The sequence below is a fragment of the Canis lupus genome, chromosome 14, assembly GCF_048164855.1.
Source record: "Canis lupus baileyi chromosome 14, mCanLup2.hap1, whole genome shotgun sequence".
Classification (NCBI taxonomy): Eukaryota; Metazoa; Chordata; class Mammalia; order Carnivora; family Canidae; genus Canis; species Canis lupus.
In genome coordinates, this window is record NC_132851.1 from 63,093,517 (window position 1) to 63,115,740 (window position 22,224).

General features: G+C 36.4%; 1 protein-coding gene across 1 annotated transcript in view; it reads right to left on the reverse strand.

Annotated features, from left to right (window-relative positions):
- Window positions 1-22,224, reverse strand: part of GC (GC vitamin D binding protein) — a 33,380-nt gene that overhangs the window by 5,633 nt on the left and 5,523 nt on the right. The window contains exons 2-11 of the mRNA XM_072775350.1: window positions 15,750-15,819; window positions 15,055-15,187; window positions 12,549-12,760; window positions 11,298-11,430; window positions 10,922-11,016; window positions 7,251-7,380; window positions 6,172-6,374; window positions 5,111-5,240; window positions 4,545-4,642; window positions 3,003-3,135 (exon numbers count right to left, since the gene is read on the reverse strand). Coding sequence (XP_072631451.1) covers window positions 3,003-3,135; window positions 4,545-4,642; window positions 5,111-5,240; window positions 6,172-6,374; window positions 7,251-7,380; window positions 10,922-11,016; window positions 11,298-11,430; window positions 12,549-12,760; window positions 15,055-15,187; window positions 15,750-15,819 — 1,337 coding nt within the window. The remainder of the gene's footprint in view (window positions 1-3,002; window positions 3,136-4,544; window positions 4,643-5,110; window positions 5,241-6,171; window positions 6,375-7,250; window positions 7,381-10,921; window positions 11,017-11,297; window positions 11,431-12,548; window positions 12,761-15,054; window positions 15,188-15,749; window positions 15,820-22,224) is intronic.

Here is a 22,224-nt window from a genome sequence, read left to right on the forward strand (position 1 = left end):
ATTGTAGTTGAAAATACAAAGTTTTTAAATGGTAATATGTTATAATAAAAAAATCTAAAAAGCAAAAAAGCAAGAGACTTGAAGGAAACGTGTTGTGTGCAATTGTTCAGTTTTTCTTGTATGATGTCAAAAAGAAAGTGTGTATCTGGACAAACAGATAACAAACGGACTAGGAAAAGTTTACGAAACTGATACCTTTTGACAGCATGTAAAAAAAATAGTCCTTTCTCTTAATAATTGAATGATACTCTACGCAAAATCTGGTAACAACTTTGAAGTAAGGTAGTTTTATTTTTCTGGGATAAGGCAACCTAATTCAGCTGTTGTAGGTTGGTAGTAAAGGAAGGGTCTGCTCAATTGTTTTATGCTAAGTGTTTTAATGTGATAATGACCAAAATATTCTAACGATCTAGCTCCTCTAGTCTTATGTTTGATTTCACTTGGCTTGAATTTTCATAAAAGATGAACACGATCTGTTTCTCAGCAGAATTTAAAGAATATGCTTTTGTTCTTCATCTGGAGTTCTAACTTTATAAATTGCTGCAAACAAGATTGGCTAATAGGGTGTGAACGTAGAAATTGGAAGAGAAATCAGAATCTCCCAGGGTATCAAGCAGAAAAATGAACAAGGTGATGTAGCTCAGTTTAGCAAACTAATTAGGACAATTTTAGGTGCTGTACAGTCAAAATCAAAATTTCACTAAAATGTTAGGCAAGTCTGGGATATGAGTGCAAACTTTTAAATTTTTAAATTCCAGCTAACATGCAGTATAACTAGTTTCAGGGTATGATACAGTGATTCAACACTTCTTTATAACACCCAGTGCTCACTGCATAGTGCTCCTTAATCCTCATCACTTGTTTAGCCCCCTCCCCCAACCTCCCCTCTGGTAACCATCAGTTCTCTACAGTTAAGTCTGTTTCTCAGTTTGCCTCTTTTCTTTTCCCCCTTTGATCATTTGTTTCTTAAACTCCACATAGGAATGAGATCATATGGTACTTGTCCTTCTCTGACTAACTTACTTCACTTACCGTAACACTCTAGCTCCATCATGTTGTTGCAAGTGGCAAGATTTCATTCTTTTTTTATGGTAATATCCCATTGTGTGTGTGTGTGTGTGTGTGTGTGTGTGTGTGTACACACCGCACCTTTTTTATCCATTCATCAGTTGATGGAAACTTGGGCTGTTTCCACAATTTGGCTATTGTAGATAATGCTGCTATAAACAGAGGTACATGTGCCTCTTGGAATCAGTATGTTTGTATTTTTTGGGTAAATATCTAGTAGTGCAATTGCTGGATCATAGGGTAGTTCTATTTTTAAACTTTTGAGGAACCCCCATACTGTTTGCCAGGGTGGCTGTATCAGTTTACATTCCAACCAACAGTGCAAGGAGGTTTCCCTTTCTCCACATCCTCACCAATGCCTGTTGTTTCTTGTGTTGAGTTTAGCTATTTTGACAGGTGGGTGCTGGTATCTTCTTTTAGTTTTGGTATGTATTTCCCTGATGTTCAGTGATGTTGAACATCTTTTCATATGTCTGTTGGCCATCTGTATATTGTCTTTGGAAAAATGTCTTTTCATGTCTTCTACCCATTTTTTTAAAAGATTTTATTTATTTATTCATGACAGACACACAGCGAGGAAGGGAGAGAGGCAGAGACACAGGCAGAGGGAGAAGCAGGCCCCATGCAGGGAGCCCAACATGGGACTCGATCCCAGGTCCCCAGGATCCGGCCCAGGCCTGAAGGCGGCGCTAAACATCTGAGCCACCTGGGCTGCCCCTTCTACCCATTTTTAACTGGATTATTTTTTAGGTGATGAGTTTCGTAAGTTCCTTATATATTTTGGATACTAACTCTTTATCAGATATATCATTTAAGGTTTGCCTAACTTTTAAGAAGCCACTGCAAGTATAAAAGCTGCTATTGAGAAAAGAGACATTTTCTAGCTGGTAAAGAAAACCAGAGCAGTTTAAATCCTAGTTTAAAACATTTAACAAAATATCAGAGCACAGACCAGATCCACCTGCAACAGAGCCACACAGCCTAAACTGGGCTCTCCTCCCTTATTTTATACCTCCAGCCTGCAGACAGGTGTAACACTAAGTACCTGCCTCACAATGGTTTATGGGAAAAAACCGGTAGGCTCAGATGTAGTGAAAAGGATACAGTAATAAAAGAAGGACGGTCTAGCTGGAAATACCTATGTTAAGCACAAGGTAAAATAAATGATCTGGCAATGATTTATGCAAATTACATTAAAAGGATAGAAGGAAAGCTAGGGAGGGAATATAGGGGCAAGGAATGGAGACTCAGGGGGATTAACATTTAAAGAAAAATAAACCTAAGAATGAACAGATTAGTGGGGGTGGGGAGGGCAACTGGAAGATGTGCAAGTTCTAATTTCTTTAGCTTTTAAAGTTTGGAAGTAAATTGATAGTGTCTAAAAATTTTTGTAATTAAAAATGACCCCATTTTAAGAAAATCTTACTGTAAAGAAACATTAGTGACTATTCATTTTCAGTTGCATTTCTTTCTTGTTAAAAGTAAATTTTTATAATTAAGAGAGAAGGTATGTGATCCATGTTTATAAAAGTACTTCTATCTACTGATACCTATATACATACGCGTGTACATATGTGAAGTAAAATTCACAAAAGATTTACCCTCACTGTGTGAGATGGACTCTGATATCTCTACCATATTTTTTTCTTCATTTTAAGAAGCTGTCAATATGTTACAACCTAAGGTTTAAAACCACTGCACTACACTTTGTTAACAAAAGGATTTATGAATATAGGCAATAAAGTTTTGCAACTGCCTCAATTTGCTTTTAAATTAGCATAACAAGGAAACTAACTTTTTTTTGTCTTTACAATGAAAGCATCAGGAAAAGTCTGCCAAGTGATGGCATTTCAGTAACAAAGGAAAGACTACATCTGAGTACATAAATTGTTAAAATACTGTGCAGTGCTAGGGAGAGGGTTAAATTTTCTTACCTCTGAATCACAGTAGATGGGAGGTGAGTTTATGGAGCAGCACTTGGAGGCAAAGTCTGAGCGCTTGTCAATCAACCCTTGGAGGTCCGTCGCACTGGCATCAGGGAATTGTGCTTTTAATCCCTCTGCTAGTCTGAAAGACCATATTTTTGTACGGTTTTACTAGTTGTATTTTATAAACCTTTCTAATGCAAAATGATAACCCACTCCAGGTCTTTTAAAATTAAAAAAAATTGGAGTAGTTGTCTTAAATTTCAGATCTGTGGAGCAAGTTTGAATGGTCTATATGATTTTGGTATCTCTCTACTCTTAAAATCAGCAGCTCAACCTAGTTTTAACATGATCTTCTCCAGAAACTGTTTGCCAGCCTTGTTTTGGGCAGAGATGGTAGAAATCCAAATTTATCTGGGTGGGATAAGGTGGATGCTGGGAAAGGACAAGAGGATGAGGGAGACTAGTTTGCTCATAAAAGCATTATTGAAAGGAGTCAGTCCCAGTTGGAAGGGCAGGCAAGTCTGCCCAGAAGGAACTCAGGTGATGGAGAAAGAAAAAATGTGTGTGCATTTGTGTACACTCGTGCAGAATTTCAAATATCTGGATGCAGTGGTCTTAACCTTTGATGTCATAGCCCTGAATGTCAATTCTACTCCATTGCTATTTTTAATGTTTTGAGATTATATAAATTATCAGTCAGTTGCCCCATGCAACACTGGAGTACAAAACTTGGATTATCTGTTTAATGTTCTGTACTGTTTTCTGATAATTCGGAAATAAACATTTTGAACTTACAGCTTTTACAATTTTTCATTTTCTTATAGAGCTTTGCTAAGGTAGTTTTCATAGGGGTCATTGAAGGAAGCATCCGATTTTGGGGATTCTTAGGTCTTTTTGTGGAGTCCTATTTGTTCTTGCTTTAGTCCTATGTTGACAAGATGATTTGAAATGGATCTAAGAAATCACTTTAATGAATTTGGGAATGCTGTGGGTAAAATTTCTTTCATTATCATGGCCTTTCTCGTCTTACTTAAGAAACATGGCAGTTGACTGTTGTACAACAGTGTTGGTGATTTTCAAGTTTTAGAGAACGCATGCTGGTCATGAGTGGTACTACCACTTGACTGACAGTTTGGGTTGTCTTGTCAGACACAATATACCATGAAGTTAGATAACCTATTTTTTTTTTTTTTTTAGCAGTTTTCTAGTTCCTCAATTATGTGTAGTGACATCTACATTTAGCCTTAGGGCAAGAATGTTGATGAACTATGGGCTAATTTGGTGTGTTTTGAATCAAGCAGATCTTGTAATTTATACTTCTGTGGCTCTGTTCTAATTGATCTCTCACCTGATACACATGACTTTTTTCCCCACTGTGAAAAGAACTCCATTTCTTCCTACACAGATTCTACTTTTTAAAACTCTTAATTGCACCTCTTTTTTCTATTGCTCACTTAGCACACCTTAAATCTTCAATTATACATTCAAATTACCATACCAAACTGCAATTATTGATAAATGTGAAGGAAACAGCCAGAAAAATCTTACTTTTTCTTAAACTCAGTAAAAGTGTTTTCCGAATAATCTGCACATAGTTTTTGTCCCTTGTCAATGAAAGAAGATAATTCCTTTTTCAGTTGAGGTCCCTATAAGAAAACAATTGCATACAAAATTATTTGTCTTGAAGCATTGTTCTAGAAGACATAAATTAAATTAGAATTCCATTTAATGTCTTAGTATGTGTGTGTTTTTATCTATGCCAGATATTGGCAAGTATTTTCTATGTAAGACCAGATAGTAAATATTTTAGATTTTGTAAACCATATATAGTCTCTTCTGTAACTATTCAACTTTGCCAGTATGACACAAAAGCAGCTATAAGCAATGTGTAAACAAGGAGGAAGGCTGTGTTCTAGTGACTTTATGAATACTGAATTTTTAGTTTCACATTTTTTTGTGCCCTAAAATTAAAAACAAATCCTTTAAAAATATAAGACCATTCTTAGCTCATAGGCCATACAAACAGAGGCACTGGATCAGATTTGGCCCATGAGCTACAGTTTTCCAACCCTTTTCCAATCTCTACCAAGGTTGAGAAAATGTAGTAAGTGTACCTGAGCATTCATACATCCAGTAGAATCTTCAGAGTCACAGCATTCTGCAAGGCTTTTCAGGGTTGGCTCAAGTATTTTACTGAGGAATACTTCTGGAAGATGAGTTCTCCTACTTAATTCAAATGTATACCTGGCACAAGGGGAAAAGGAGAGAATACTCTTTGACATGAGTAGATTTGTGTTTGTGTGTCATACTAGAAATCTGACGTCTATTTTAAAGGTTGACCACCTGGCTTCTGCATCCTAATGAAAAATAAATGATTTAGGGATGACTTGGATGGCTCAGTGGTTGAGCATCTGCCTTTGGCTCAGGGCATGATCCCAGGTTCGAGTCCCACATCAGGCTCCCCACAGGGAACCAGCTTCTCCCTCTGCCTATAGTCTCTGCCTCTCTCTCCCTGTGTGTCTCATGAATAAATAAAATCTTTAAAAAAAATAAAAAATAAAAGATTTAGGTAAAACTGACTCCAAATCAACAGGTTTTGGATTAATATTCTCAATGAAATGCAAATTGTTAGTAGTAGCTTTGGAGCTATTCTGACTAGTTAATACTGTATTAAAGCTCTGTGTGTACTATATATACACGTATGTATATATTCTATATAAACATATCTATTTCAAATGCATATGGAACTAACTTTTATGTAACTATAATACAATGAACCCTACATAAAGCTTCAAGTAGGCACCTCAAGTGGCTTTTCTGTGTAAGTAGATCTGTAAATCCTTCCATTATCTTATTCCATTGCTCTCTATGCATTTATAAAAATATTCAGTCAACTATAAATCAGTCTAAAGTTAATCTAAATTATTCTAATATTGGTAATTTTCTGACCTGTTAATCCAACTTATTTGTGAAATATTTCTATGCCCTGAATATGCATATACTCAGACCTTATGCAGCTCATGGCATAAACAAACATATGGTTTATTTTTAGTTCTTAGTTGGATGAAAACAGATAGAGGTTTACCATTTCTTCTCATTTAATTTCTTTGTCATCTAATGCTAGTGAATGTCAATACTGTCAAGAAAAAAATTTACTCTGGTCAACTCTACTTACTGATCTATGGCTTTGGTGTTTCCTTTATCACATACATCCGCATTTGCAGGCAACTCAATGGCTGGCAGCTCAGGTGTTGGAGCAGCTGGCATGAAGTAAGCGCACACAAAAATGTCCATGGGCGTTTTTTCTTGACAACAGTCCTTGAACTTAGAATTCTTTGTGGATAAGTTATCACAGATTTTTACTGTGTATTCAGGTAGCTATAAAAGCAATTGTGAGTTTGTGCATTGTTAGTTTCCTGGTTGGCCTAATTAAAAATAAGAAAAGCTTAGGTAGGCTTATAAGCCCTGGCATGGTATATATGAAAGGTTATAAGTAAGGTTCTTGAAAAACACCTATTAACACAGACATGTTTTCTTAGTGGAAAAAGACCAAGCAATATGACATATCTGTTTCTAAAGAGATCTACAGACTTGGAGTAACCTTTATTAAAGCAACTATTCAAATTCATATCCACTTAAAAGGATTGTGTAATTGAAAAAATGGTGAAGAAAATGATCGAGTCATCACAGGTATAAACATGAACAGCTTCCAATCTTCCAATAATATATTGGTTGCAATATTGTTCAATAGAACTTTGTGATGAAATGATCTGTATCTATACTGTTCAATACTATTGAGCATTTGAAATGTGGCTAGTGGTGTGTCTGGCTGGCTCAGTTGGTAGATCATGTGGCTCTTGATCTCAGGGTTGTGAGTTCTAGCTCCATGTTGGGTGTAGAGATTACTAAATAAACTTAATCTTTTTTTAAAATGTGGCTAGTGTTACCAAGGAATCGAAGTTTATCAAGTTTAAGAAGTTAAATAAATTTAATTATGATTAACCTGTATTGGGCTGTGCAGGTAAAATAAGGTCAGGGGAGTTAGATAATCTTGTCTTCAAGTGTGGACTTGGCCATTTAATAGTTGTAAGACTTCAAATTATTCATCCTTGTTAATCTTGTTTCCTTATTAATAGAGTTAACAATACACTTAAATTGCATGATGATTCACTGAGATGATGTATGAAGAAGCAACATAGATCCCATAGCAACATGGGATTCTTAGTGCATGGCACATGATGAGGATTCTCTTACCTCCTTGGCCATGCAGTCCTCAGAGGTAGACTCACAGCACTTGGAGAGAACTGTGTTGATCTCTTCAGCTAGTGGCAAAACATCCTCCAGCTCAGCAGTTGGCACTTTCTGTGCTAATTTTATGAGATGGCTAAGTAGTTAAAAATGAATTGTTAGGTGGCTAATATTGTTTTTTGGGTCTTATTATGAACATACAGTCTGGAAGAATAATACCGTAATTTCAACTCTGTCCTCAATAGCTGCATGGAACACATCTGCTATGTGATGGATCCTATGTGCTAGAGCCACTATTCAAAATTCAATCATCCCCAAGGAATCATTTCCTATTTTTTGTACTGATATGTAGCTTTTTTTTTTTTTTTTTATGCAAGACCTACCTACTTGAAATATACCTTTAAAATGTTAGATACAGGGGGATCCCTGGATGGCTCAGCGGTTTAGTGCCTGCCTTTGGCCCAGGGGGTGGTCCTGGACTTCCCGGGTAGAGTCTCACATCAGGCTCCCTCGATGGAGCCTGCTTCTCTCTGCCTATGTCTCTGCCTCTGTCTCTTTCTCTGTGTCTCTCATGAATAAATAAATAAAATCTTAAAAAAAAATTTAGGTCTAAAAGAGCAATAAAGTACTAACATCCCTATTCATAAGGCCAATATCCTTTTTTTTTGTGGCCTTTCACTGTACTTTTAAAAATGGTTTATGGGACACCTCGGTGGCTCAGCGGTTGAGCATCTGCCTTCGGCCTAGGGCGTGATCCTGGATGTCTCAGGATTGAGTCCCACATCAGGCTCCCTGCATGGAGCCTGCTTCTCCCTCTGCCTGTGTCTGTGTGTCTCTCATGAATAAATAATTTTTTTAAATGGTTTATAAATTCATTTAGAAACTAAAGATAAAACAAAAAGGAATAAGACCTATGACCCTAGATCACAGAATAATAAATGTTGGTATTTTGGTGTATAACCTTGAAGAATTTTCTAAGGTTTATCAAGTATTAAGTATTTCATAAGGGATTATGTATACTCTGCTATACTATTTATACATTTGTCTTTTTCACTTAATATATCAGGGATATTTTCTATATTAAGTATTATTTTTAAATTGTGACAAAAAATTTACTTTGCCATCTTACCTTTTAAAGTATGTAGCTTGGTAATGTTAATTTTTACTATAAATAAGTATCTGTAAATATAACAGATTTCTGGAATCTTTCCATCTTGCTAAACTGAAACTGTATATCCATTAAACACTGACAGCATCCACCTCAGTCTTTTGGCAACCACCTTTTTACTACTTTAGATATTACATCTAAGGGGAATCATATAGTATTTGTCCTCCTGGTACTGCTTATTTTGCTTAGCATAATGTCTTAGCATTCATCCATGTTGTAGCATGTGACAGGCTTTTTTCAAGGTTGCATATTATTCCAATGTATGTATATACCGCATTTGCTTTATTTATTGGTAGACATTTGAGTTTCTTCTATCTCTTGGCTATTGTAAGTAATGCTGCAATGAGCATGCGTATGAAAATATCTTTGAGATTCTACTTCGAATGCAAAGGTGGGATTCTATTTTTAAATTTTTGAGGAACCTCCATACTGGCTGCACCATTTTGCATTCCCATTAATAGCGCACGAGAACTTCAATTTCTTCACATTCTTGCCAACATTCATTTTCTGTTTTGGTAGTAGCCATCTTAATGAGTGTGAGGTGACATCTCATTGTGGTTTTGACTTGCCTTTATTTTATGATTACTAATGGTGAACATCTTTCCATATGCTTATCGGCCATTTATATATCTCGAAGAGAATTGTTTAAACAACTTGATTGAAAAAAATTGAATACTTTCTTATTGAGTTATGGAAGTTCCTTATATTCTGGACATTAAACCCTTATTAGATATACTTGTAAATATTTTCTCATTCTGTAGGTTGTCTTTTTACACACAGAAGTTTGTTTGTAGTTCCATTTGTCTATTTTTGCTTTTGTTGTGTAGGTCATTTCTAAGAAAGCATCACCAAGTATAATGTTCTGAAGCTTTCTCTTTCATCTAAGAGTTTTATAGTCTTAGACCTTATGTTTCGATTTAATACATTTTGAATTTTAGTATATGTATAAGGTAAGGGTTCAATTTCCTTCTTTAGCATGTGGATATCCAATTTTCCCAGCACCATTTGTTGAAGAGACCATCCTTTTTCCAGTGTGTAGCCCAGCACCCCCATTGAAATTCATTTGGCCAAATATGTAAGAGTGTATTTCTGAGCTCTCTGTTCCATTAATCTCTCTCTATTTTTTTAATGCCAGTACCATAGCATCTTACTACTGCCATGTAGTATATTTTGAAATCCTAAAATGTGAGGCCTCCAACTTCTTTTCCAAGATTGTTAAGGCTACATAGAGTCCCTTGACCCTATATGAATTTTAGGATGCTTTTGTTTTTAATATTGCTGCAAGAAATGCCATTGTGATATCGATAGGGATTGTACTAGATCTGCAGTTTGCTTTGAATAGTATGAACATTTTAACAATATTATTCCATTCAAAGAGCACAGAGTGTCTTTACATTTACTTGTATCTTCTTTAGTTTCTTTCACCAATATTTTATATTTTTCATTCTACATCTTTTTACAATAGAATTATAACAAACCATATGGCATTCTCATATAGATATACTGTAATATGAGTGTTCTCCATTGTAGGGAAATTTCAGAAGACTCTAATTTTTTCATATTTAAAAAAGAAATGGTGCAGCAATATATTAGCTAAATCTTTGTCACATTCAATGCTACTTACCTGAGATAAATTCCCACGCTAATGCAAGTATAAATTAATGATTAAATTAGTTATATATTTTATAGGTGGTTTTATATTACAAATCCTTATGTTCTACTTGCCAAAAACACTATCTTAATGCAAAAGGAAAACTAAAGGGAAGGTTTAAAGAAAATGCTATTTTAGTGTTTGAGTATATCTATTGGAAGATGTTTTTAAAGGACTCATGAAAGTAGTTCCTCTTAACATTAGAGAACCTTAGGATCTGATGCCAGCACAAAATAGATTTGTTTGTTTGTCTTTTCATTGCCATTAGAGGAAAAAAAAGCTTGCAGATCAAGGTAAGAAGAATTAGAGACTGTAGAGACTGAAAAGATAAATCTGCAAACCCCAGAAGTCTGAGATAAGTGTTAACATAGAAACTGTCAAAATTAAAATATGGTGTTAACTGTAGCCCACAAAAATCACAGTGAAGGTTACAAATAAAGTCAGTAATTAGAATACATTCACTAAGCTTAAGAGATACACGTTATATATAGAACAAAGCTTCATGTAACAAGAATTCAGGAAATCTGATCTCAAGGAAAAAATAGGCAAAGGAAATAACAGATGAACAAAAAAGTGATTTTTAAATAAATACTGAGGAAACAATTTCTGGTGATATACCAGTTTTCCCATGAATATGTGGAAAAGGTTGATTAAAAACAAATCTCATGTTTTACAACATAGCTGTGTTCTTTATCCATATTTAATGTAGATAAAAGAACTGGACTGTATTTTTGAGAATTATAGGAGTATAAGACAATAGTGTATATATTCTATTAAAAATATTTTCTTAGAGAATCCTAATATTATGGATAGTGTAGAAGCAAACAGCTAAACATACTGATGGTGCTTGATCTTTACCTGAGTCTTGATTTCTCCTTCCCATAAGCAGCATATTGTGAACAAATTCTATTTGACATAGTGGTGAGAAGTGATAAGTGTTTCATCTGGAGTCTCTAGGAAATAAGTGAGAGAATCCTATTATTAGATGGCCAAGCAGTGTTCAGGAATGGCAACAAGAAATTATTTTTTATTACTACAAAACTGAATTCTGACAAAAGAAACTTACTAATATTCCTTTCCTAGAGGTAGTTAGGTTTATTTTTCCAATGGATACAATGTAAAGGAGGCATTTTAGAAAGTTTTACTGATTCCAGAATCTGAACTTCCTTATTTAAATTGGATGGCGTTAGTAGAAGAAAAAAAAAATATAACTGCACAATAAAGTGATACCTACCTCTTTCAAAAAGCAAGCTGTTGGACTTGATGAGGTACAGCAGGACCCTACCATAGAGAGATAACTCTTGGTATAACCGACTAAGAGTGATAGAGGGGCTTGTCCATAATTAATGGAATATTCATACATAAATCTGTTGGGAGGGAAAACAGGATTGGTCAAAACATTTGTGGGAAAGAGAATGTAGTTTTTTAATAAGCACATTGATGAAAAAAGGATGCATTATGTTAGTTCTATAAAAGGTGCTCAGGATTTAAAGAATTGGCAAAATAGTAGTCACTTTTAATCAGTATTTTCATTAAAGTAATGTCTTAAATTTCCATACGGATTAATTGAGAGGAGGGGCTATTTGTCTCTTTACTGGCTCATGGTAATTGCTTATTAGTGTTGATTGAACGAGTTAAAATAAAACACATTTACGTTTCATTATCTATCCCAGTTTACTATTCTTGACAATTGCTACGTATACACTTGCTTATTTGCTGAAATTTTTAATTTTTAGGAGCATAAGCCCTTAAGGGTCTATAGGAGACTCTGAAATCTTGGGCAAAACCTCTGAAAATTTTCTCAGGGATGAGAAAGCCAACGAATTTTTATAAAATCATGACCTTAACTTCAACCTTCCAAAGCCAATTTGAGTGACATTGAATTTGACTTTTGTATATGTATTTGTCATTATCATAAATAGAATTGTATTGCTGTGCACATTTTAAATGCTTAGTGTTCACCAAAGCTTAAGTTTTTTTATTCCTACATCCCTAGAAACAGTTGTCAACGTGGCCTATGATACCACATAAGTGAACATGTAATTTTGACCATCTCATTGTTTAACATTCATGAGGAGCCAGATTATATATTCTTATATTAGTCTTGAAAGATCACAAAAACTAACAAAAATGTGGAAAAAATCTATCTGATGCAGTATGCATAAGGGATCCCTAGCATAAGAGGAATCACAATAGCTGTCAAATATTTGAAAATGTCACATAGACAGGGAATCTAAGTGATTCTGTTTCAGACAATAGAACTAAGTTTGGGACTTTTAGAAAGTTGACTTCATTTCTATCTGAGAAAGGTATTTACAATAACCAGCACTGGCTGAGATGAGAAATCTTAGGTAAGAGTCAAGTTCTTATTGAAAATTGTCCAGGTTGCTGTAGAAGAGGTGTTTGTATAGAGTAGGGCATTAGATTCAACACACTTCTGATATTTTTTTGCCTTGAAGTTTTACTTAGGATACAAGCAGCTTACTTCTCAGCAAAGTCTTTGGGATCTTTCCTGAATGCCTCACATATTTCATCATTTGTTGGCTCTACATAGGTAGGAAATTCTTGTGGCTGGTGCTTCAGGGCAGCCATACAGAGTTTGCGTTCAAGGCCCTCTCTGGTACAGCACTCAGCAGTTCCTGGGTGTACTGGGAATGGAGAGTCCTTTTCACAGGACCTGGCAGACAATGCTGAGGTCTAGAATAAGAGAAGAAAAACAAGTCAACTCCTATATGGAAGTTTCCAGGCTTGTAGTTCTCTATTCAATATGACATCTTAGTCTTAAATTTAAAAATTCTCATTAGTAATGAACTGTCTGTGCCAAAAGCTCCATCGGGTGACTTATCAACATGACAATTTGTAATAGTTATAGGCAAATGCAAGGTCTTATGTTAATAAATGACTCAGACAAAAACAGAACCTTCATTAACAAGTGTGGACTGTGTTTGTAGCCACTGGAGGTTTTATCCTTCTCCATGTTTCTCTAGGGAGATATTAAGTGAGGTCATTTGAAAAAGCTCCACTGCTAATTCTGATATCCACCTGCTTTCTGCTGCAAATAACCCAGGGAGAAGGAGCATCTCCTTTTATTAAATGAGCAGACTTAATTCTTGACAGCTTTAGTCTTCTACATTTGTTTGTATTTTTTTACCCAGTCATTCTGCAGTCTGCTTTTGCATCAGAATCAGAGTATATGAAATTCGGTGCCTGGGCTGTACAACGCAGAAATTCTGATTCATTAAGTCAAAGGGGAGGCCCAAGGATCTGTTTCCCAAAGCCTTGGTATTTAGCCTTGGTATTTATTCTGATGTGCAGCATAGGTTGAAAACCACTGGGGCAACTGAATGTACTGCCTCCACACTGGCACACGGATAACACTTGGGCCGACTAAGCCCATGGTAAGGACACCACCAAAGCAACTGCAGCAGCAAAATGTTATTATTGGAAAAGATCTGATATTTGGAATAAATGTAGAATTGAAATCCTTCCCATATAAAAACCTATCTTGGGATATACTTGGGGAAAAGTGCCTTGATATCCTTATACTTGTAAGTTTGTCACCTTCTAAAAACACAACTTCTACGGATCTTTCTTATAAATGAAGGAAAGCGACATGATGAAATAGTTATATAAACCAAAAGTAAACCTCTCCTTCTCTCCTACACCTACTTTCCATCAGACTCTCCGAACTTTAGGAATTCTTAGGAACTCTTTTTATCCTTATCTCTTTAGTCAGTGAATTCCTTTTCCATTTCTTTCCCTGGCAAACCTGTTTTTTTTTTTTTTTCTTTATTACTGTCTTTCCAAAAAAAAAAGTTTGAAAAGATTCAACATATTTTAAAAAATGCTTTGAACAAACAGGAGAAAGAGGAAGGTGCTTTGAAAAAAAGTGCCATCTCTGTTTTATCATCTGTCTCTACTAATGTGGAGCTTATCTCTGGTCAAGGGATCAGGGACACCAGGGTGGCTCAGTGGTTGAGCATCTCTTTGGCTCAGGTCATGATATCAGGGTCCTGGAATTGAGTCCTGCATCAGGTTCCCCACAGGGAGCCTGCTTCTCCCGTTGCCTGTGTCTCTGCCTCTCTGTGTCTTTCATGAATAAATAAATAAAATCTTTTTTTAAAGGGATCACTTAGCAAATACATGAAATATAAATAAAAATGTATTAGTGATCACGATTGGGAGTTTATTTTAAGGTAGGGCAGAAGGTCAAGTTGAAATAAATTTTGGGTTTTATGGAACTGGTGGTGGAAGAAAATGATTAAAATTCTTTAGAAGATACGTAAGGGCCAGATAAAACAATTAATGGGTAAGAATCATCATTGTGTAGAATATATTCTAATCAGGTCTTTGAAGCATGGTTTCTACAGGCTTGAGCAAGAAGATAGTTGTCTGTGAAGGTCTTTATCAAGATGCATCTAAATGTACTTTGCATGAGGCCTCATGACTGCATTAGGAAATTGCTAGAAATACCTGTGGTTTCACCTTTTCCAGCTCCTGTTTACTTTTTGAAACCCTGTCACTTCGGCATTTTAACTTCTGCTTTTATACTTCAAGGGAGAACCTAGGGTGTGTGTGTGTGTGTGTGTGAGAGAGAGAGAGAGAGAGAGAGAGAGCATGTATAGCAACTTTTGAACCCCCAAATAATCTGAGGCCAACACTAAATTATTCTGGGGCAGTTGGTATCAGTCTTAACATGATAAATGTATGGTTATGGGTAGGCTTTTAAGACACACAGAATATATTATTACAAGAGGTTCATGAATTAATATATGTCCGAGTTTTCTCATTTGAACCTTGTAGGACTGATGGGCAAAACTAATTAATTTTACTAGAATAAGCCTGGGATCTGGGAGGAACAGGTTTTCTAAGTATCCCAAAGTTGAAGTAGATGGAGTTGCTGTCTAAGATTTCTCCAAGATGGGTCATAATGGGTCTTTCTTGGCTTCTTCTCTGGGCCACCATGGGCATGGGCAAGCACATAAACCTACCCTGTGGTCATAGCAGTCCGGGTCGGCCCCTTCAGCACAGCAAGTTTCTGTCAAGGAGACAACTTCGTTCACGAGGTGACTGATCTGTTCAAATGTGCTACTGGGAAACTTTCTGCTATATAAGACCATTGATCTGAGGAAAATAAGTCAATATATTTAGAATTTTAAAAAATTTCACATTTGTACTTATTTAAACATGAAATATTTGTTCAGTGTTTAACAAGCATATTGTATACCTTCTTTAATGAAAAGAACATGAGTTTGACTTTTAAAACTTGGGGTTTTTTTCCAGACAAACTTCCCTTGTAAAATGGAAGTTGGATTTGGGGGTTTTATCTGAGCAGCCTCCTGTTCTTTCCTCTCTTTGAGCCTCCCCCATAGACCTGTTCTGTATCTTCTTATCTTTTTTTGCCATGGTCCTTCTATATACTCTTTGCATTCTAATTTACACTGGAAAACTATGCTTATTCCCTTAACTCTATTAATAAACTTACTGCTAACAAATTCTCAGACCCTAGTAACAATAATCAACTGGAATCTTTGGATGTCCTCCACTGGCCTGACATCTGTGGCCACGTTGGGTTCTATCTTTTTAAAATGTTCAGAGAATGGTTCAGCATGCTGAATTGAAGTTCCCTCACACATGGCTTCATTCACATTTCACTCAAGAGAGTCAGGGAATACCTCATACTTACAAAGATGTGAAGTCATCTTTTCCCAGATTGGCAAGTTCCTTGCAAACTTTTTCCTTCTCATAATCTCGGCCTATGAACCAGAAATAGAAAAATCTATATCTTTTCCTTTTTAATGAATGTGGCATTATGTGTACATCTTCTACATGATTCACCCAAGGTGAAAGTAGCATTTTTCTCTATATACAATTTCATTTTGGGGGGCCTTTCTAGCTGTTTTCTTACAGATCAATTTTGTGGTCTGCTATAAATTATAATGGACAGCAGAACAAATGCACTAATACTGAATAAAAGCAGTTAAGTCAAATGGTATCAGAACCTATTGATAATGACAAGCATTCTCTTAGGTCCCTTCTTTACAGTAATGCTAAAATGGAACTTTTTATTCTTTCTTTGTCTTCATTTCACCAAAGGCATTGAAAAGAACCAAAATAAATAAATAAATGGAGAGTTTGTCTACATATGTACATAGTGGAGAGCTAGTTCCACTAATGCAGGACTTTTAAGGAGGTATGTGAGCTGGTATTGCTCCATTACCCATCTCCAAATTCTATCAAGGAATGCGAGGAATTAAGCTGAGGGGAAAAAAATCAAAATTTGACCACTTTCTCCAAGAAGTAATTTGCCTGTGCAGTGGGTTTGGAGAAATGAGTGGAGAGTGCTTCCCTTCATTGCAGGCATGGTGCAGGGCTTAAGGGAAAACATTCAGGCCTTGATAGATGACTTCTGGAGTTTGGGGCACAATGACAAGTGTCTGATTCAGACTAGAGAATATTAGAGGGTGAGAAGGGCTGGTGGAGTGGCCTGGGGGCAACAAAGGGTGAGGAATTTGAGTGAGAAGCTGTGCTGTGGCCTACGGACCTGATGTAGATCAAGCAGGAGAGCAAGACAGCCAGCAGTTGTCTTAATTTTGGGAGTGGGGGTAGGCACTAGAGAGCAGTGGGCTGCCAGTAGTGGACACCTCTGTGCAGAGGAGACAACTTAAAATCTTAAGGTGTTGGTTGAATGTAAGAGATTCCAGAAATTATGCTGCTTACCTCTCCTGCTAGCTTCTCCCTTGCCTGTGGTAACCTTGGAAGAGGTAAAAGCAGTCTAGAGAAGGGGAGGAAGGAGGAGAGAACAGGCAGAGAAGAAAAGTGTACATGTCTCTTATTGCCACCATGGGCAACAGGACTGATATGGGGGGAGTAGCTTCAATTTCAAAGGAACTTACACGTTTGGCTACTGAACAAACCAGACATTCCCTGACTATTAGAAGGTAGTTATTTTGAAGTTCAAAAGGACAAGAGGACCTCTTTATGTGAACAGAAAAATCATTAAACCTACTCTTAGGTCCATTCAAGTGGTTGGGAAGAGCTAGTTCCCACAGGAGGAGGTAAGTTCTTTAAGACCCACCCGTTCAACATACCTATTACATAATACGATAGGGTGGAGGTATGGAAGCAGTCCATGGTGTTATTTCCTGATTCATCATTTATACCAATAAGTCTAGGAAACATTCCAACATTTTATGATATAGCTTTTGGGGGAAAAATGTAAGAAGCATATAAATGGTCCAGTTTCTAAGTGTGTTCAGGATTAGTAAGTGTTTTTTTTTCCTGGATTTTAAATATTAAGCAATCGATCTCAGGTGATAAAATGGCAACTTCTGTCATGACGTTTCCCCTCTTAGGGTGCCTTTACCTCCCACAGTTACAGCTCTGAAAGCAGGAACATAAGGAAGCCAGGGTAGATTGTGGTCTTTGAAGGTTTGGAGTGGAGGGGATACTGCTTGGATATAGGCTGGGAGGAAATTTTTTTTTTTTTAACTTTTTGAAAATGTTCTCTTTAGGATGTGTTAGATTTCTGACAAAAACTCCCTGTAGAGGAAGCTGCTGCACCTATATCTTTCAGGTAGAGTGCTCAGAGTATTTTACTGCTGTGGGAAGACACAGAATTGAGGGACAAAGACATTCCTAAACAGCAGTTTGTGTAAGTGAGCCCCTCATTTACACATTCCATCAAAATCCTAAAGGGTGGGAGGGACGCCTGGGTGTCTTAGCAGTTGGACGTCTGCGCCGGGCTCAGGTCGTGATCCCGGGATGCAGGATCCAGATCCTGCGAGGAGCCTGATTCTCCCTCTGCCTGTCTTTTTCTCTCAGTCTGTGTCTCTCGTGAATAAATAAATAAATAAATCTTTAAAAAAAATCCTAAAGGGTGGGAGAGAAACTACGTTCAGATCTCACATTATCTAGGAAATCAGGATAAGACAGCAGGATTGATAAAATTAACAATGGAATATGAAAAGCCACTTGGAATGAACCTGTTAAAGCTGAGGACCTTCACATCTAGTACATCTTCTAGAATGTATTGACTAGTTTACAAGGTCAGATACTGTCACAGTTTCAAAAGGTCAAAATAATGCCAGAAACTTCCATTAATCATTAATGGTATTCAATGAGACTGGCGATTAGGGCATGAAGGAAAAAATTAGGGGAGATCTGTCCTCCTATAGTGAAGGATGTACCATTAGGATGTCCATAGAGTTATTTTATGTTGTTCCTAAGGTAGAGCTAAGAAAAACAGCTAGTGGTAGATCTTAGTTCAACATACGAGAACTTTATTATAGCCATGACTAATAAACAATGAACAGTTTTTTTAGGAAGTGAGTTTGTTTTGCCCTGGAAATAATCAAGTGTAATTTAAATAACCATATGTATTAAAGATTCCTGAATTTAGTACAAGATTGTATCCTTATGATCTGTAAGATCACATCCAAAGGATTACAAAATCATTCCTTTTAGAAATAGTAAGAAATTGGTGTGCCTGGATGGCTCAGTCGGCTACGTGTCTGCTTTCAGCTCAGGTCATGATCTCAGGGTCCTGGGATTGGGCCCGTGTTGGGCTCCCCACTCGACTGGGGAAACTGCTTCTCATCCCTGTACTCCCCTATCCCCTGCTTGTATGCATGCATGCACTCTCTCAAATAAGTAGGAAAAAAAGAGTAAGAAATTATATGGAATCTCTTCTCTTTCCTGCACCGCCCCACCCCCTGCCCAAAGCTTACTGCATTTTATTTTTTTTAAAGATTTTATTATTTATTCATGAGAGACACACAGAGAGAGAGGCATAGACACAGGCAGAGGGAGAAGCAGGCTCCATGCAGGAAACCTGATGTGGGACTTGATTGTGGGACCCCAGGATCATGCCCTGAGCCAAAGGCAGATGCTCAACTGCTGAGCCATACAGGTGTCCCAGCTTACTGTGTTTTAAACTGCAAAAAAAATAGTCCCAATAATAACTTTTCTCTTTTAAATGCAGAGAAGCTAACTTTGTTTAACAAAGTTTCCCTATAAAAAGAAGTCATTTTTGTTACTTTGATTGCAAACATTCAATAACATGAAAAGTGAGAGCCTATATTCAAATGGTATACTCATGATGAACATTTAAAGAAATATTTTGTTTCTAGCCTTCCAGATTCAGCTCTCTCACTTCACCAAAAAAGAAGCTTCACTGTGTTACGGGAATGGGAGTATATGTGAACGTAGTATAACTGGATACCACAGATTATCCCCTGTTCAATAGCTTTAATTAAATCAACTGGTATTTGCACTAAAATGCATTAGAATCCATAGGTGTTAGGTACTGCTTTAGTTAGAATGCAAAATAACAACAGCAAAATGGTGAAACTCGATCAACTACATGACTTAAAATGGTTTGGGAATCATTTTTGCTGAAAATTCAGCCTTCGGGTTGACAGAAGCAAGGAAGGAAACTCAAAAGAGTCACTGAGAAAGTCTAGAGTTAAAATATGAGGGTAAAAGTCTCTTAAAGAAATAACCTGTAGAGGAAGCTGTTGTACTATGTATCTTTCAGGTGGAATACCAAAATATGTTTCTGATTAAATTTTTTTAACTTTTTTCTCTACAGAGATCTATAGATTACAAACCTAAGCAGATACATTAATTATTTTCTCATGGTCCAAAAACCAAGTACTGAAGTTAATTTGCAGTGTGATTATTACAAATTGATTCCTTATTCCATGGAGTACTGCTAAATGTTTTCATACCAGTTGAACTCCCTTTGATTCATATAATTAAATCCTATCTCGAATGAATGGTAAATGACAGTCTGTTCTTTAATGTTCCATGTGTTTATGAAGAAGACAATCTGAACTTTGATACAACCCCAGTAAATATTGGCATAATCTCAGTGACTCTGGTGAAATCAGGTTCACATCAAGTGACCCCTCAGCACTAAATGTTTACAAATTTCATTAACAGAATTTTTGCTTTTTGCAATAGCCTGCCCCATTTCTACCTGTATTGTGAAATATTCTGGTAAGTTGTATCTAATTCAAGACTTCTGAAAACTTTATTTTCAGGAAATTTTTATTGCTTCGTGTACTTCATCTCTCTCAACACCGCTAACAACATTCATACATGCAACAGATACGTTTTGAAGACCTGCTCTGTACCAGGTTCAGTATTAAATACAGAATGGAGAGCAAAATAGATCTATGTCTGCCCTCATGGAACGTTCAATCTAGTGGGGATAGATAATAAGATACTACCATCTTGTTGCAAACTTTGTTAAAAAGTATATTTTGAAGTTTTAACTACTGTTAGAATATTTCTCTAAAACAATTTTGATCTCCTCTAAAAGCTGTTTATATACCAGGAGTGGTGGCTGTACCCTAAATAACACTGAATTGAGTACATGCTTCTGCAGAATGCTAGAAATTGCATTGTGTTACTATTTTCCTATTTTGTTCTGGAGAATCCTTGGTTTTCAGTGTTTCGTTGGGCATTCAGTATTTTGTAACTTCATTTCTTTGGCATTTTCATTTCTATTATGCATCGATAGACTTATCTGTCAGAATATGTCAGTATATTTGAGGTGTGTGTGTGTGTGTGTTTGACTTTATGGTTTGTAGTATCTATTCCAACTGGTCAGGCTAGATGTTGATATCACATTGCTGGACTGATTTAGGAAGCTCCCTTAATTATTGAAGCTAAAGAAAACTACCGATTTATTACTAGAAACATTGTCAATGGAGAAATGACAAATTAATACTTTATTTCATTTTTCAGGCTTTTTAAAAATTCTCTTTTCTACTGACATTTCTCATCATAAAGCATTAATGTGGTTTTTCATATTGATAATGATTGCAGGCAGGTATGCAGTCTTCTGGCTTTGAATCAATAGAAATTCAATCCTTTTAGTACTAAACCTAGAACTCTACATGACATCTATAGATTAAACCATCTAGAGGAAATTAAATTTACGTCTTAGGATTCCATTAGAAGAATAAAGCTTCAGTTTAGACTTTGAAAATTAAAAAAAAAAGGAGATGTGTGGACAGTTTTGGTCAGTTGCCCAAAAACTATAATTACAGTAGAGAATGACCTCATAGACTCATTCAAATTTAATAACCTTATGTCCCTGCAGGTGGTCACCTACATAAATGCTACACCCACCTAAGTCTTAAAGGAGGCATTCTTCCTCCATACATCTCATTCCACCTCCCCTTCCCTTCACAGGTTGGGCACCTTGTTCACCTTGTTATTGACAAATGCTTTTGCAGGGGTGAAGATTAGCGAGCAAGTTTCTTTCTCCCACCTTTGGGATATGTGAGGGTGATAGCTTCTGCATCTTGACTTAGAAATTTAGAATGCATTGCAGGACTTAGGGTTTGTTTGTTTGTTTGTTTTTTTAAAAGATTTTATTTATTAGAGGGAGCATGAGCAGGGGGAAGGGCAGAGGGAGAGGCTCAAGCAGGTTCCCCGCTGGGCACAGAGCCAGACTCTGAGCTCTATCCCAGGATGCTGATGTCTGGATCATGACCTGAGCTGAAAGCAGACCTTTTAACCAACTGAGCCACCCTGGCGCCCCCATGCTTAGTTTTTAAAGCAATATAAGAATAAAAAGGTGCCATGCAAAAAACTCTGAAGCCATCAATATTTAAGAAATTGAAGTCTATTAGTAGAGATAAGCATATAACATCCACAGTGCTCATTGCCATAGAGGAGATTGAAACAAAGCATTCCAAAACTTCAGAATGGAAGAGGGCTTTGAGAAAACCTCATGAAAGAGACTATTGCTTTAAGTGGAGCATGAATAATGGGCAGGATTTTAACAGAAGTAAATGAATTGGGAGAAGTATTTTTAAGTGGAGAGAACAACTTGAAGAAACATCTGAAGTTCGAAAATCACAAGTCCTATTTGGAAAATGAGTAGCCCAATAAGAAAACTGAAATAATGGATTTTAACACATGCTTGGTAGCCAAAGTTTTACTTTTTAGGTAATGGGATATCTATTGAAATATATTACTGTAGAGGGATTCAAGGAAGACTAATCTGTGATTTAAGATGGTCAGCACTACCTTTTTCATAAGGTTGTTTCATGAAATATGTTAATCTAAGTGAAAATGCTTTGCACATCTCCTGTCTAATGTGATAAACATTCCATGTTAGCAACTTCATATAGCAAAATCCA